The sequence below is a fragment of the Thamnophis elegans genome, chromosome 7, assembly GCF_009769535.1.
Source record: "Thamnophis elegans isolate rThaEle1 chromosome 7, rThaEle1.pri, whole genome shotgun sequence".
Taxonomy (NCBI): Eukaryota; Metazoa; Chordata; class Lepidosauria; order Squamata; family Colubridae; genus Thamnophis; species Thamnophis elegans.
Genome location: NC_045547.1, coordinates 74735222 through 74747125, shown reverse-complemented (window position 1 = coordinate 74747125; position 11904 = coordinate 74735222). Strand labels below are relative to the sequence as shown.

General features: G+C 46.0%; 1 protein-coding gene across 1 annotated transcript; it reads right to left on the bottom strand.

Moving 5' to 3' along the window:
* Positions 1 to 2365: 2365 nt before the first annotated feature.
* On the bottom strand, positions 2366 to 8040 carry CDKN1B (cyclin dependent kinase inhibitor 1B). The gene is made up of 3 exons (XM_032221499.1): positions 7015 to 8040; positions 5988 to 6141; positions 2366 to 3612 (listed from the first exon to the last, which is right to left on the bottom strand). The coding sequence occupies exons 1-2, from the start codon at positions 7673 to 7675 to the stop codon at positions 6005 to 6007; spliced, it is 798 nt and encodes a 265-aa protein (XP_032077390.1). The 5' UTR covers positions 7676 to 8040; the 3' UTR covers positions 2366 to 3612; positions 5988 to 6004.
* Positions 8041 to 11904: the final 3864 nt, after the last annotated feature.

The window sequence follows — 11904 nt, the reverse complement described above, 5'->3', positions numbered from 1 at the left end:
CCTCACACAAACATACACATCTCTCTCACACACACAATCTCACACACTCACACTCACACACACACACTCTCACACATACATATCTCTTTCTCTCTCACACACATACATGATATCTATCTCACACACACATTTCTGTCTCATACACACAAATCTCACACATACCCATCTCTCTCACACACACACATACCTCACACAAACATACACATCTCTCTCTCTCGCACACAATCTCTCTCTCACACACACACACACACTCTCACACACACACATCTCTTTCTCTCAAACACACATACCTAATATCTCTCTCACACACACCATTCTCTCTCATACACACAAATCTCACACATACACCATCTCTCGCACAAACACACACATCTCCCTCCCCCCCTTCTCCTCCCTCTCTCTCTCCACCCCCCTCTCAAAGGGCGGGTGGGGGGAGGCCCAGCAAGACTGTGTATTACCTACAGGTGCAAAAATGCGCCTCCTATCCACATTTCTCTTCTTGATCCTCCCTGCTTTGTGGCAATTTGACATTTCGGGGTGCCTCAGGCTGTGGAGTTATTTCAGAAATGGGTCATCTTTATAAATTGCAACTCCAGCAGGCACAAAATGCAGAACTGATGTTCAGCCAAAGATACACATTTTGGGCAACTTATTGGAAATGAACCGCTACAGTTGCCTGATTGTTTTTTGTTTACTAGAGATGTTTCTGTCTTTTAACTCCCTTAAATCCTGAATCTAGGGTTTAATAAAAAAAATCTCTAGATGTGAACGTCCTTGATGTATTGAGAGCCAGTTTAATGTAGTGGTTTTTGAAACCAGGAAGACTATGAAACCTGGAGACTGTGAATTCTAGTCCACCTTAGGACCCGAAAGCCGGCTAGGTGACTTTGGCCCAGTCACTTTCTCTCGACCTCCCTACCAGTGTTGTTGTTGTGGGGAAATAGGAGAAGGAGGAGTATTCGATCTATTTGTGACCGTAGATTACTTGTAAAAACAATAAAGGTGGGATAAAAATGAATCCTGAAAATCCACATTCTGAGAAGAAATGGTCTTGCTTTCCTCCTTATGTCCTTATAACTAAATTTGGTGGGTGGTGAATAAACTCATAATTCATTTAACAATATTCCGTTAAATGTTGGACCAGAAATAAACCACAAGGTTCTTTGAAGGGGCTAGTAGTAGCTGATACAATTTCAACAACTTTAAAAGTGCAGTGGTGTGTCCTGCACAAAAATGCATACGTGGTTGGAAAGATGCTACAACAACATATTGACTTGAAACCTGAAATAGTCCTGTTGGGGATTTTACCAGAAATTTATAGCAAGTAAACGTATATTTGATTATCCATGTAATAACTGTAGCTAGGATTGTATTTGCACAAGACTGGAAAAGCGAAGAGATCCCTACAGAGGAGAATGTTTGCATTGTATTTGCACAATTAGGATAAATGAAGATTTATAATAAACCATGCAAGAACTGTGGGAACAGCCTCGCCCACTGGGACACACATTTAGCAACCCCATTTATGAGAAGTATTTAACAAGGTAGCATGGATTTTTTAAAAATAAAAATAAAAAATATATATACTAAATTGTGTTTGTGTATCATGTGCCCTAGACTTAATTTGGAAAAACACCCATAGTTGAGGGCTACCTTGATGCACAGGTGGTTCTCACCTTACCACCATTTAGTGACTATTCAAAACGATGACAGTAATTTTTCACACTTACACAATCCTTGAAGCATCCCCATGGTCATGTAATCCAAATTCGGATGCTTGGCAACTGGTTAATATTTATGAGTCACAGAACCCCGGGATCATGTGATTGCCTTTTGCGACCTTCTCATAACCGAAGTCAATGGGGAAGGCGAATCACTTATTAACAACCGTGTTATTAAATTCAGTTGCAGTGACTCTTGCCACTGTGGCAAAAAAAATGTTGTCAAACAGGTCAAAACTCAACTTCGTGGCTTAGCCATGGAAATTTGGGCTCCATTGTGGTTATAAATCAAGGACTACCTTTAAATGTTTGAAAACAGGCAAATTAAATTTAAGGAGATTCAACGGTGAGAACAATCAATCCATGAAACAGAAGTTGCCTTCAGAAGTTGTGGGAGCTTCATCACTGGAACTTTCAAGAAGAAACTGGATTGCCATTTGTCAGAAATGGTGTAAGGTCTCCTGTTTGGGCAGGGGGTTGGACTAGATGACCTACAAGGTCCCTTCCAACTCTGTTGATCTGGATCTGTCAAATAGTTCCCAGGTTTTTATAAAACACACAGAGACAGTTTATTTGTTTATATATGGCAGTTGTCTTTATTGATTGCTTGATGTAAACAGTATCACTTGGCAACTGGGTTGTTGTTTTTTTTTGCACATTACAAAAGAAAAAAAAATTGAACTGGCTCAGTCTGCAATCATTTTTAAGCACAGCCATATTAATTAACAAAACAAACTCCCCGCAGAGGCTAACAACATCAACAAAAATCCCCTACCAAATAGAGCATTTACAAATGCACAAAAAACCACACGCCACTTTGGCTTTCTGGGAAAATATCTTCTAGATTAAAAAAAAAAAATCTTTTAACATAAATAAGTTAGTATAATTTCTCAGTGTCTTTACAGTTATGTACACAGGTACATTTCAAAACTTTTTTTTTTCAAAAAAAAACAAAAACCCCACCCAGAAAATGTAAAAAAAAAAAAAATACTGTTTCCTTTTCATTTACCCACTTAATGAAGGGCCAGAAAAGTGAGCAAATAAGATTTTGGACGTCAAGAATTTATTAATTTCTCCTCTATGCTGTACATGTTGTTGGGCAGGACTTTTAAAAAGTAAGGAGGCCAACAACAAAATGCCCCTTAAGTGTGTTCCCCTTTTGCACCTCTGCAGAGAACTGGGCCTCCTACACAAAATTTTGTCCTGTGTGATCTCAAAGCATCTCAAGCCACCTTAGAAAATGGGTACTTCCCCAAAGCTCCCATCTCTTCCAGCGAGGCCATCGCAGGCAAACATTTCTCCAATTGTGTCCTTGACACATAAATTTCACCAGCGGATTCATTAACCTGCTGGAAAACTATGATTAAATGCCAATTTCTTTTATTACCTTGGACTTTCACACACACACACACACAAAAGGGGGACAATGTTCCTTTAATACACACCTGCTTCTTCCTGGGGTTTGGAAGCAGATTTCGAACCCACCACCTTTTATTAGCTCCACCCCTTCCCAAAACAAATAAAATCCCTCCCCAAAACTCCTCCGCCCCCTGCCGAAGAGGGGAGAAAGATTTATGTGCTACATAATGTAAAAACTATTTACACAGGTAGTACAAAGAAGCAAATGAGGAAAAACCTAATTGGAGATGCTACATCCATTGCTTTTAAGAGGCAGACTCTTTTTAAGACAGCCTGATATAGTGTTATTCCTTTGCAGGTGGTTTCTTTTCAGTGCTTCAAGGATTCCCCATCCGATGGAGAATCAGTGATATGTTTTCTTCTTTCGATCATTCATTCATACATGTACAGGTGCACATGTGAATGCGAGTGCTGGATTTTTCTTGGCTTCATTTGCCTCCTTCCAAATACAAGGAAACAAATATTCTTGATTCTGAAACGAAGGAAGAGAAAAGGAATCAATTGCCTTGCTTTGTTCTTTTTAGAGCGTTATGGTGGGAGTGAGATAGGCAGTCTCTAAGTTTGATATTTTATTTTTGTTTATCAAATTTCTACAACATCTGTCTCATCCAAGTAATTCTAGGCCAGGGGCAACTTTAAGACTAGTGGACTCCAACTCCCAGAATTCTTGGCGACTTTAAGACTAGTGGACTTCAACTCCCAGAATTCTTCGCGACTTTAAGACTAGTGGACTTCAACTCCCAGAATTCCCCAGCCAGTGTATGTATGTATGTATGTATGTATGTGTGTGTATATACACATACATACATACACACACACACAAACAGACACAAACACACACACATTATATATGCTGATAAATAAATAAAGGGAGACTAGTATAGATCAATTTCAAGCTATTTAGCTCTCATCAGCTAGCCATACCCTTACTGGGAATCAAACCTGGGCTGTATTGCATATCAGGCAGTTATATTAGCCACTAAGCCACAGGCTCTCTTCCTTTATCAGCTCCTTTATCATATATGTGTGTGTGTGTGTGTGTGTGTGTGTTTGTGTGTGTAAATATACAAAACAAATAAAATCTGCTGTCAAAACGTTCTGGGGGTCTACAGTTACACCTTTTAAATTTATTATTTATGCACATGGTATCCTTATTTTCCTCCCAACCACCTTGTGAGGTGAGTTGGGCTGAGAGACAGGGGATCAACCCAAAGTCACCAAGCCAACTTTCATGTCTGAAACAGGACTAGTATTTACAATCTCCCAGTTTGGTGTCCTTACCACTAGACCAAACTGGCTCTAATCATCCACTGACAGGCAGCATTCGAATCAGCCCCACCAGTGAAGTCTGGTTTCTGTTATGCCAACTTTTAGAATCCTGTTTTCTAGTTAAAAGATTTTTATTATTATTATTATTATTATTATTATTATTATTATTATTATTATTATTATTATTTTGCTTTTCAGAAAACCTGCAGATTTTACCATTTTCATCACTATATACATATAACTGGCTTGGTTTGTTTCCCAAATTAGTCAAACACACACACACACACACACACACACACACACACTACGATACAATAATCCAAATGATTGGGGTTGCTCAACACTTTTGAGCCACAAGTCTAACCAAGATTAGCATTAACTAAACCTAGTCTGCTGCACAAATCCTTCTAAATGTGTCGCACATTTGGCCAACGGCCAATTTTTTTGGTTGATTCTTTTCCCTCTCTCTCATGAGAGATTTTATAATCTCATCAGACAAAAACAAGACAACCCAACCAACAAAGATTTCATAATGTACTTCTTGACTAAGGCGGGATTCTGTTAATCTGCACCAACCAGATTTCAGACTGAAAAGCTGACAGAATTAACCACAAATAGGAAACTGCCTAGATGTAGTGAGAAAAGGCTAAATTTTGTGCTACCTTGTTATTTTCTGGGAGGTGTTCAAGAGACAGATACCAACCTCACTGTGTGCTCCCTCCCTCTCTCTTTCTCACTCTCTCTCCTATGATTGGTCCACCCAAAAGCTTTTATTTCCCTTTCAAATGTTCAAGTAAACAGTTAGTAGTAGTTAACCTGAACATGTGTCCTCTCTCATCTCAACAGCATCTACTTGTCTACTTCCAAGCTGAAAGCTAATTTCCCAATTTTATTAATTTGGAATTCAGATCTGCCAAGATTCCTACACCATTCCTGCTATGGAAAAGTCTACCCAGAATGCCTGTCCTTAATTAAGAGATTCTTCGCGCCTTTGAGCTATTCCCTTAACTGCCACTAAGAATATAGTCCAAATATGTTGTTTGCTATTCATTTCCACCAGGCTCCACAAAAGCTTTATATCTCTAGGTAGAATACAGCCTGGACATTTCAAATGACATACCAATTGTTTACAGTGCACAACAGTTAATGGGGGGGGAGGGGGTATTTTTAAAAGCCTTTCTTGTCCATGGATTTTAGAATTTTCATTTTTTTTAAAAAGACAGATTAAAAAGTTAAGAGAATTTAAAAATAAGTCTATGTTGCCACTTTATTAAATATATATGCACTATAGCCTAGGCTAATGAATTCAGAAATAAAACCCAGTGCCCAAGGACAGCTTTTAATTCAGAAAACCTTATAGTCTATAGTAGAATTATTGCTCATTTGCTTCTAAAAGCCACTTCTTTACTCAGTAGAGTAAGAGTAAGCTTGAATTTGACAGCTTGCTTTAAAAAAAAAATCACACAAAACTCCATACTTCAACCAGTGATACTGCACTGACCGATTTGCCAAACGAACTGAATGGATACAAAAACATACGAAACAATGAAGAATTTCCTTCTAAAAGAGAAAACTCACCTCTACAACAACCAGATTTACGTTTGACACCGCTTCGGACTGGATGTGGTCTTCTTCTTGGGCGTTTGTTCCTCTGAGCTGGCCATGGGTGGCTCCCCGCAACGCTCCGAGATTTCTTCAATTGTGTTGGCTCTTTTGCTTTGAGGAGAGGAATCTAAGGGGGGGGGAGGTTTTCAGGAGGGGGGAAAAATAGGGAAGGAGGATATTAAAAAGATTGAGACCGGCCATCCATTACGCAGTAAAGAAGGGCAGGAAAACAGCATCACTTTGGAAGGGAATTCTTGAATTCTCCGCCATGGGCATAAAAAAAATATACCCAGTGCCTCCAGGCTAAGGATAAGAGTATTAGGAATTATAAAGAAGGGTCCCTTTATGGGTTAGGAATATCTGAAACCAGGCCTGTTTTGACAGCCAGGAGAGAGAAAAACAGTCGGTTAAGGGATCCCACAGCCAGCCAAAATTGCCTTATAGGATTGTGGTGGTGGTGGTTGCAGGGGAAAATAGAAGGCGGAAAATATGGTGGATGTGTTTGCCATTTGAGTTATCGGTATACGGTACATAATAATAACGGCGGGAAATAAGTAAATAAAACAAAACCTTGCAGGAAAAAAAGTTCAAAGATCTGGTCTGTGAAACCTGAAGCCCAGTTAATTCTCTTCCCCCCCCCCAAAAAAAAAAAAGCTTCTGTAAAAATCGGTCTCTGGGAAATCGAAGGGCCCCGTTTGGCTCCCTGTTGGAGAGGAAGGTCCAAGGGCAGCTGCTCCGAGAGGAGGAGGAGGAGGAGGAGGAAGAACAGCTCCGGGTCGAGCCCCAGCGGGAGAAAAAGCCCCTAATGGACCGGGGATTCGCTTCCAAGCAACGCCCGGCTCGGGCATCAAAGGGCGAAAGGCGATCGTTCCTCAACCCCGAGCCCTTTAGATGGCCGGAGAGCGATCAGACAAGCCGGGGAAATAATATTCCCCCTTCCCTTCGGTCTGACCGTCTCCGGCTGGCGGCAGAACTCCTCCCGAGGATCAAGGTATATTACCATCGGCGGCAGGTCGCTTCCTCGGGCCGGAGCTAAGGGTTAGCGGGGCCCCGTCCTGCTGCTGGGACTCCGGTTCGGGCTCCTGCTCCTCGGCCGGTGCCTGAGCGCAGCGCAGCCCCCTAGACGGCGAGCGGTCTCCGTTGAGCTCCAGGCGCCGCTCCCGGGCGTCAGCCTTGGGCCGGGCCCCGCCGAGCCGCGGGGGTCGGCTGTAGAAGTCGGGCAGCGCCGCCCTATCCAGCGCCTGCCACTCGAAGCGGCCCTCCAGGGGATGCTCGCGCCGAAAGTCGAAGTTCCACCGCCTCCGGCCGGCCTCTTCCAAGTGGCGGCTCTGCTCCTGCCACTCGCGCGCCAGCTCTTGCCGGTCGACGGGGCCGAAGAGGCAGCGGCACGCCGAGGGCTTGGGGCCATCCGCCGGCCGGCCTTCCATCCGCTCCAGGGTCGGGCTCCCATTCGAGACACGCACTTTCGACATGGCCCGCCGCGCAGCCGGCCACGGCGCTAAGGCGGCGGCGGGTGAGGGGCTCGGCGTCCCGCTCGGGGAAGAGGAGAAGGCGGCGGCGACGGCGACGGCGACGGCGGGCGGCCTTTCCGCTGGACCCAGCCGAGGGAGCGCTTCCCGGGCGGACAGCGCGCAGCAACCCTGCCGGCCGGAGCCTCGCATAAGCCGGGGAGGCGGGCAGCGACGGAGAACCGAGCGCGGTTCGTGAGGGGAAAACAAATCCCCACTGAAGGAAGCGGCCGCTGCTTGCCGGAGCGCTTCTTCCGCAGGTCCGGGAGACGCCGCCGCCTCAGACGAACGACGACGAGGAGAGAAAAGCGGCCGGGCAGACGTCCGAGGAGCCCCGGCGGCGAGGAGGAGGAAGAGGAGGACCTGTTTGGGGCTCCGGGCGGCTGGCGGAAGAAGCGGAGCCGGGCTAGGAAGGAGCCCCGAGGAAGGCGGGAGGGAGGGCGCCTTCTCCGGCCCCCCGGCCCAATATGGCGATGGAAAGGAGGCTGACGGAGAGGCGAATGATTGACACGGCTCGTCTATTTAAATAGAGGCGGCGCGCCATTGGCCCGGGGAGTGGGCGCCGCCCCGGCGCAACGCTCGGCGCTCGCTCCCGCCCAGGCGGCTTTAAAGGTGGCGCGGGAGGCGGCGGCGGCGGCGACGACGCGCGCGGGCACGCGCTCGCCGGAGACGCCCAGGGCTGCCCATTGCCGGGTGCCCTCTGGCCGGGGCCCAGTCGGGAGGCTTCGGCTGGTCGCTGTGGGTCAGGCCGCGGTCCCGAGAGGCCTGTTCGTTCCTTTTTTTTTTTCCAAGGAGGAAAAGCAGGGCGCTCTTCTCGCTGGCAAAAGCAGGTGGGTGAGACAGAGGAAACCCCTCCCTCCCCGTCTCCGAGCCGGGAGTGCCCCCCCCCCTTGGTTCCTCATCCGTGGACCCGGTTGCTGTTTGCCTGCCCCCCGCAGGTGGCAAGTTGGCCAGCCGGCTATAAGGCCACAGACCAGCCTTTTTTTTTCCAAGGGAGGCTGCCTGCTGCGTCTCTGCGTGATTCCTGCTTGCTTGTATCGGGTCCCCAAACTTGGCAACTTGAAGACTTACGGACTTCAACTCCCAGAATTCTCCAGCCAGCATAGCTGGCTGGAGAATTCTGGGAGTTGAAGTCCGCAAGTCTTCCAAGTTGCCAAGTGTGAAAACCTCTGGCTTGTATGTTTCCAGAGAAACCTCTGTGCTGTATGGTTCCACCACAAAACCGCGGAGGAGAAAATCGCGCTCGACGAAAGCGCGCATTTGATGTCATCACAGCGCGACGAAAACATCGCGCTGTGATGGAAAAATGTAAAAAAAAAGCGAAAACCTTACCCTAACCCCCCCAAACCTAACCCTAAACCTAACCCTTAACCTAACCCTAAACCTAACCGTTAACGTAACGCTAAACCTAACGCTAACGCTTAACCTAACGCTAAACGTAACCCTAACGCTCTAAACCTAACCCTAACCCTTAACCTAACCCTAACCCTAACCCTTACCTTTATCTGAATGGGCTTGCTTTAATTTTAATTTTTTTTTAATTTTTTTCGTCGCGCTGTGATGACGTCACATGCGCGCTTTCGTCGAGCGCGATTTTGTCCTCCGCGCTTTTGACGGGTCACGGTGCTGTATAACGGTCGATTTTGCTGTAGTTTCTTTTTGTTCTTGTCTTTACGGGTTTTGTTTCTCTGAAGCTATGATTGGTGGCTTAGCATGGGGGGGTGTACCCGGAAAACCACCCTCTCTCTTGTTCTAAACCAGTGGTCACCAACTGATGGTCCGCGATTAAATTTTGGTGGTCTGCAGAATAATTATTTGCATTGTTTTTATCTTGCACTGGATACTATTTATACTTTTTTTTAAAAAAAACTTCATATTAGTGGTTCGCGGGATTTAAAATGAAAATTATTATGAATTTAGTGGTCCCTGAGGTCGGAAAGGTTGGTGACCCCTGCTCCCAAACTGTCATGAAGGCATCTGCCAAGGGAATATACGGTGTCTAACTTGCTTCTCCTTCATCTAAGCCAGGATGGGTCTTAAGATCTTCTCACTACAAGGAAGCCAGAAGGAAGCTACATTTTACATGTCTGGATCCAGTCCTACATAGCAGATGGAAGAAAGGAGAGAGTCCTAGTTACATTTTTGCTTGCCTTGCTTTAATGGGGATACCTTGTTTCAATCGGTAGAAACAGATCCCAGAGAGGATACGTTGGGTGGGAAAGCTGATCAGAATGTCTTTGTGTAGTAGATCCAGGTCAGTGGTGCAATTCAGCCGCTTCTATCCGGTTCAGGAGAAGCAGTGGTGGTGGGAGGCTCCGCCCACCTGCCCAGAATGTCATCGCCACCCATTTTTGATGTTCTGTGCATGCGCAGAAGGTCCTGCGCATGCACGGAGGTGGCGCGGGTGAGTGAATCGAGTGTGCACACCAGTGGTGAAATTCAAAGTTTTTACTATGGGTTCTGTGGGCGTGGCTTGTTGGGCATGGTGTGGCTTGGGCGTGGTGTGGCTTGGTGGGTGTGGCTTGGTGGGCATGGCAGGGGAAGGATACTGCAAAATCTCTATTCCCTCCCCACTCCAGGGGAAGGATACTGCAAAATCTCCATTCCCTCCCCACTCCAGGGGAAGGATACTGCAAAATCTCCATTCCCTCCCCACTCCAGGGGAAGGATACTGCAAAATCTCCATTCCTTCCCTACTCCAGGGGAAGGTTACTGCAAAATCTCTATTCCCACCTCACTCTGGGGCCAGCAAGAGATGGCAATTTGCCAGTTCTCAAACTACTCAAAATTCCCACTACCGGTTCTCAGAACTACTCAAAATTCCCACTACCGGTTCTCAGAACTACTTAAAATTTCCGCTACTGGTGCTCCAGAACCTGCTGGATTTCACCCCTGTGCACACTCACATTTGTGAACCAGTAGCAAAGGTAAGTTGATTTCACCCCTGATCCAGGTGTTCCTTTTACACCTAGAGAGAGACATGCATCACTTGGGAGTGTGGTTCACTCATTTTTAATTGCTTTTGGGTTTCATCCTGTTAGTCTTTTGATAAATGCTACACTAGATGATGGTTTCTAGGTGTCAAGTGGTGTACAATTTCTACCTTTCAGAATCAACCATCAATGTTAAAGGAACTACAGGTAAGAAATAACACAAACTAGCATTTGATAGAGCAGTAAGTAGACGTTGGGGGGGGAGGAATTCAGGTGCTGAGAGGTGTCTCTACGTACCAGAACAGTGGAGAGAATGATGTTCCCTGTTGACACTCTATGGAAGTAAACGTTTGGACATTAAAGAAGCAGGGATAGGAAGGATATTGAGGCTTTTGAACATTGCTGTTAGATCAGGGGTGTCAAACTCGATTCCATTGAGGATTGTGTTTGTCCTAGGGGGAGTAGCCAGGGTGGGCATGGCCAGCTTGACATCACTTGTGTCAGGAGTGCCTGTGGCGGCCCAAATGCTCTGCCAGTGAAAACGGGCTCCCGAGCTCTGTTTTCACCTGCAACTGCCTCCTGCAGCCTCTGCCAGTGAAAACAGAGCTTGAAGGCAGGTACACGTGGCCCTTCCAGACCCCATTTCCAGCCATTACGGCCTCCTGCAGTTCTCTGCCAATGAAATCGGAACTCAGGGGCTACACATGGCCCTTCCAGGCCCTGTTTTCAGCCATTACAGCCTCCTGCAGTCCTCTGCCAGTGAAAATGGATCTCGGGGAGCTCCATTTTTTCTGGCAGAGGCACCACGGCCTGGTCCTTTGCTGTTTCCAGGGTGGCCCCGTGGACTGGATCTGGCCCATGGGCCTTGAGTTTGACACCCCTGTATTAGAGAATATTGTGGATAGCCAAGAAACCAATCAATGAATAATTGAACCAATCAATCCAGAGCTCCTACTAGAGGCACAATGCTCAAATTATCCTATTTTGGGCCCATTATGCAAAGATCTAGTGCTTTAGAGAAAATATTGGTGCTGGAAAAGGTGTAAAGGAAGGGGAGGAAGGAGGGATGGAGGAAGGATGGATGGATGGAAGGAAGGAAGGAAGGAAGGAAAGAAAAGGAAGGGAGGAAGGGAACAGCCAGCAGTGGATGGTATCAATTATGGAGGTAATCTATATAGATAGTCCTTGACTTATTACCATAATTGAGCCCAGAATTACGCTCATAAGTCATGTTGGTAGGTAAGTGGATCACTGTAAATGTGTCTGATTTTACAACTGGTGATTGTGAAGTGAATACCATGGTATTAAGTGAACTCATTGAACGCAATGGGCATTTTTTTGCTAGAAGCCAGAAGTAAATGCAAATAATTTTCTGGCAAAACTATGCATTTTTTCCCCCTGGCACAAATTGTTCTCAGTCACAACCATGTGACCCGGGAATGCTGTGGA

What these genes read in the sequence shown, in the direction of transcription:
- CDKN1B (XM_032221499.1), bottom strand. Translation starts at nt 7,675, where the DNA reads ATGCGAGGCTCCGGCCGGCAGGGTTGCTGCGCGCTGTCCGCCCGGGAA. An exon ending in GAAGCGACCTGCCGCCGATG is followed by an intron (nt 6,142 to 7,014) that starts GTAATATACCTT and finishes CCCCCCCCTTAG; the next exon opens with ATTCCTCTCCTCAAAGCAAA.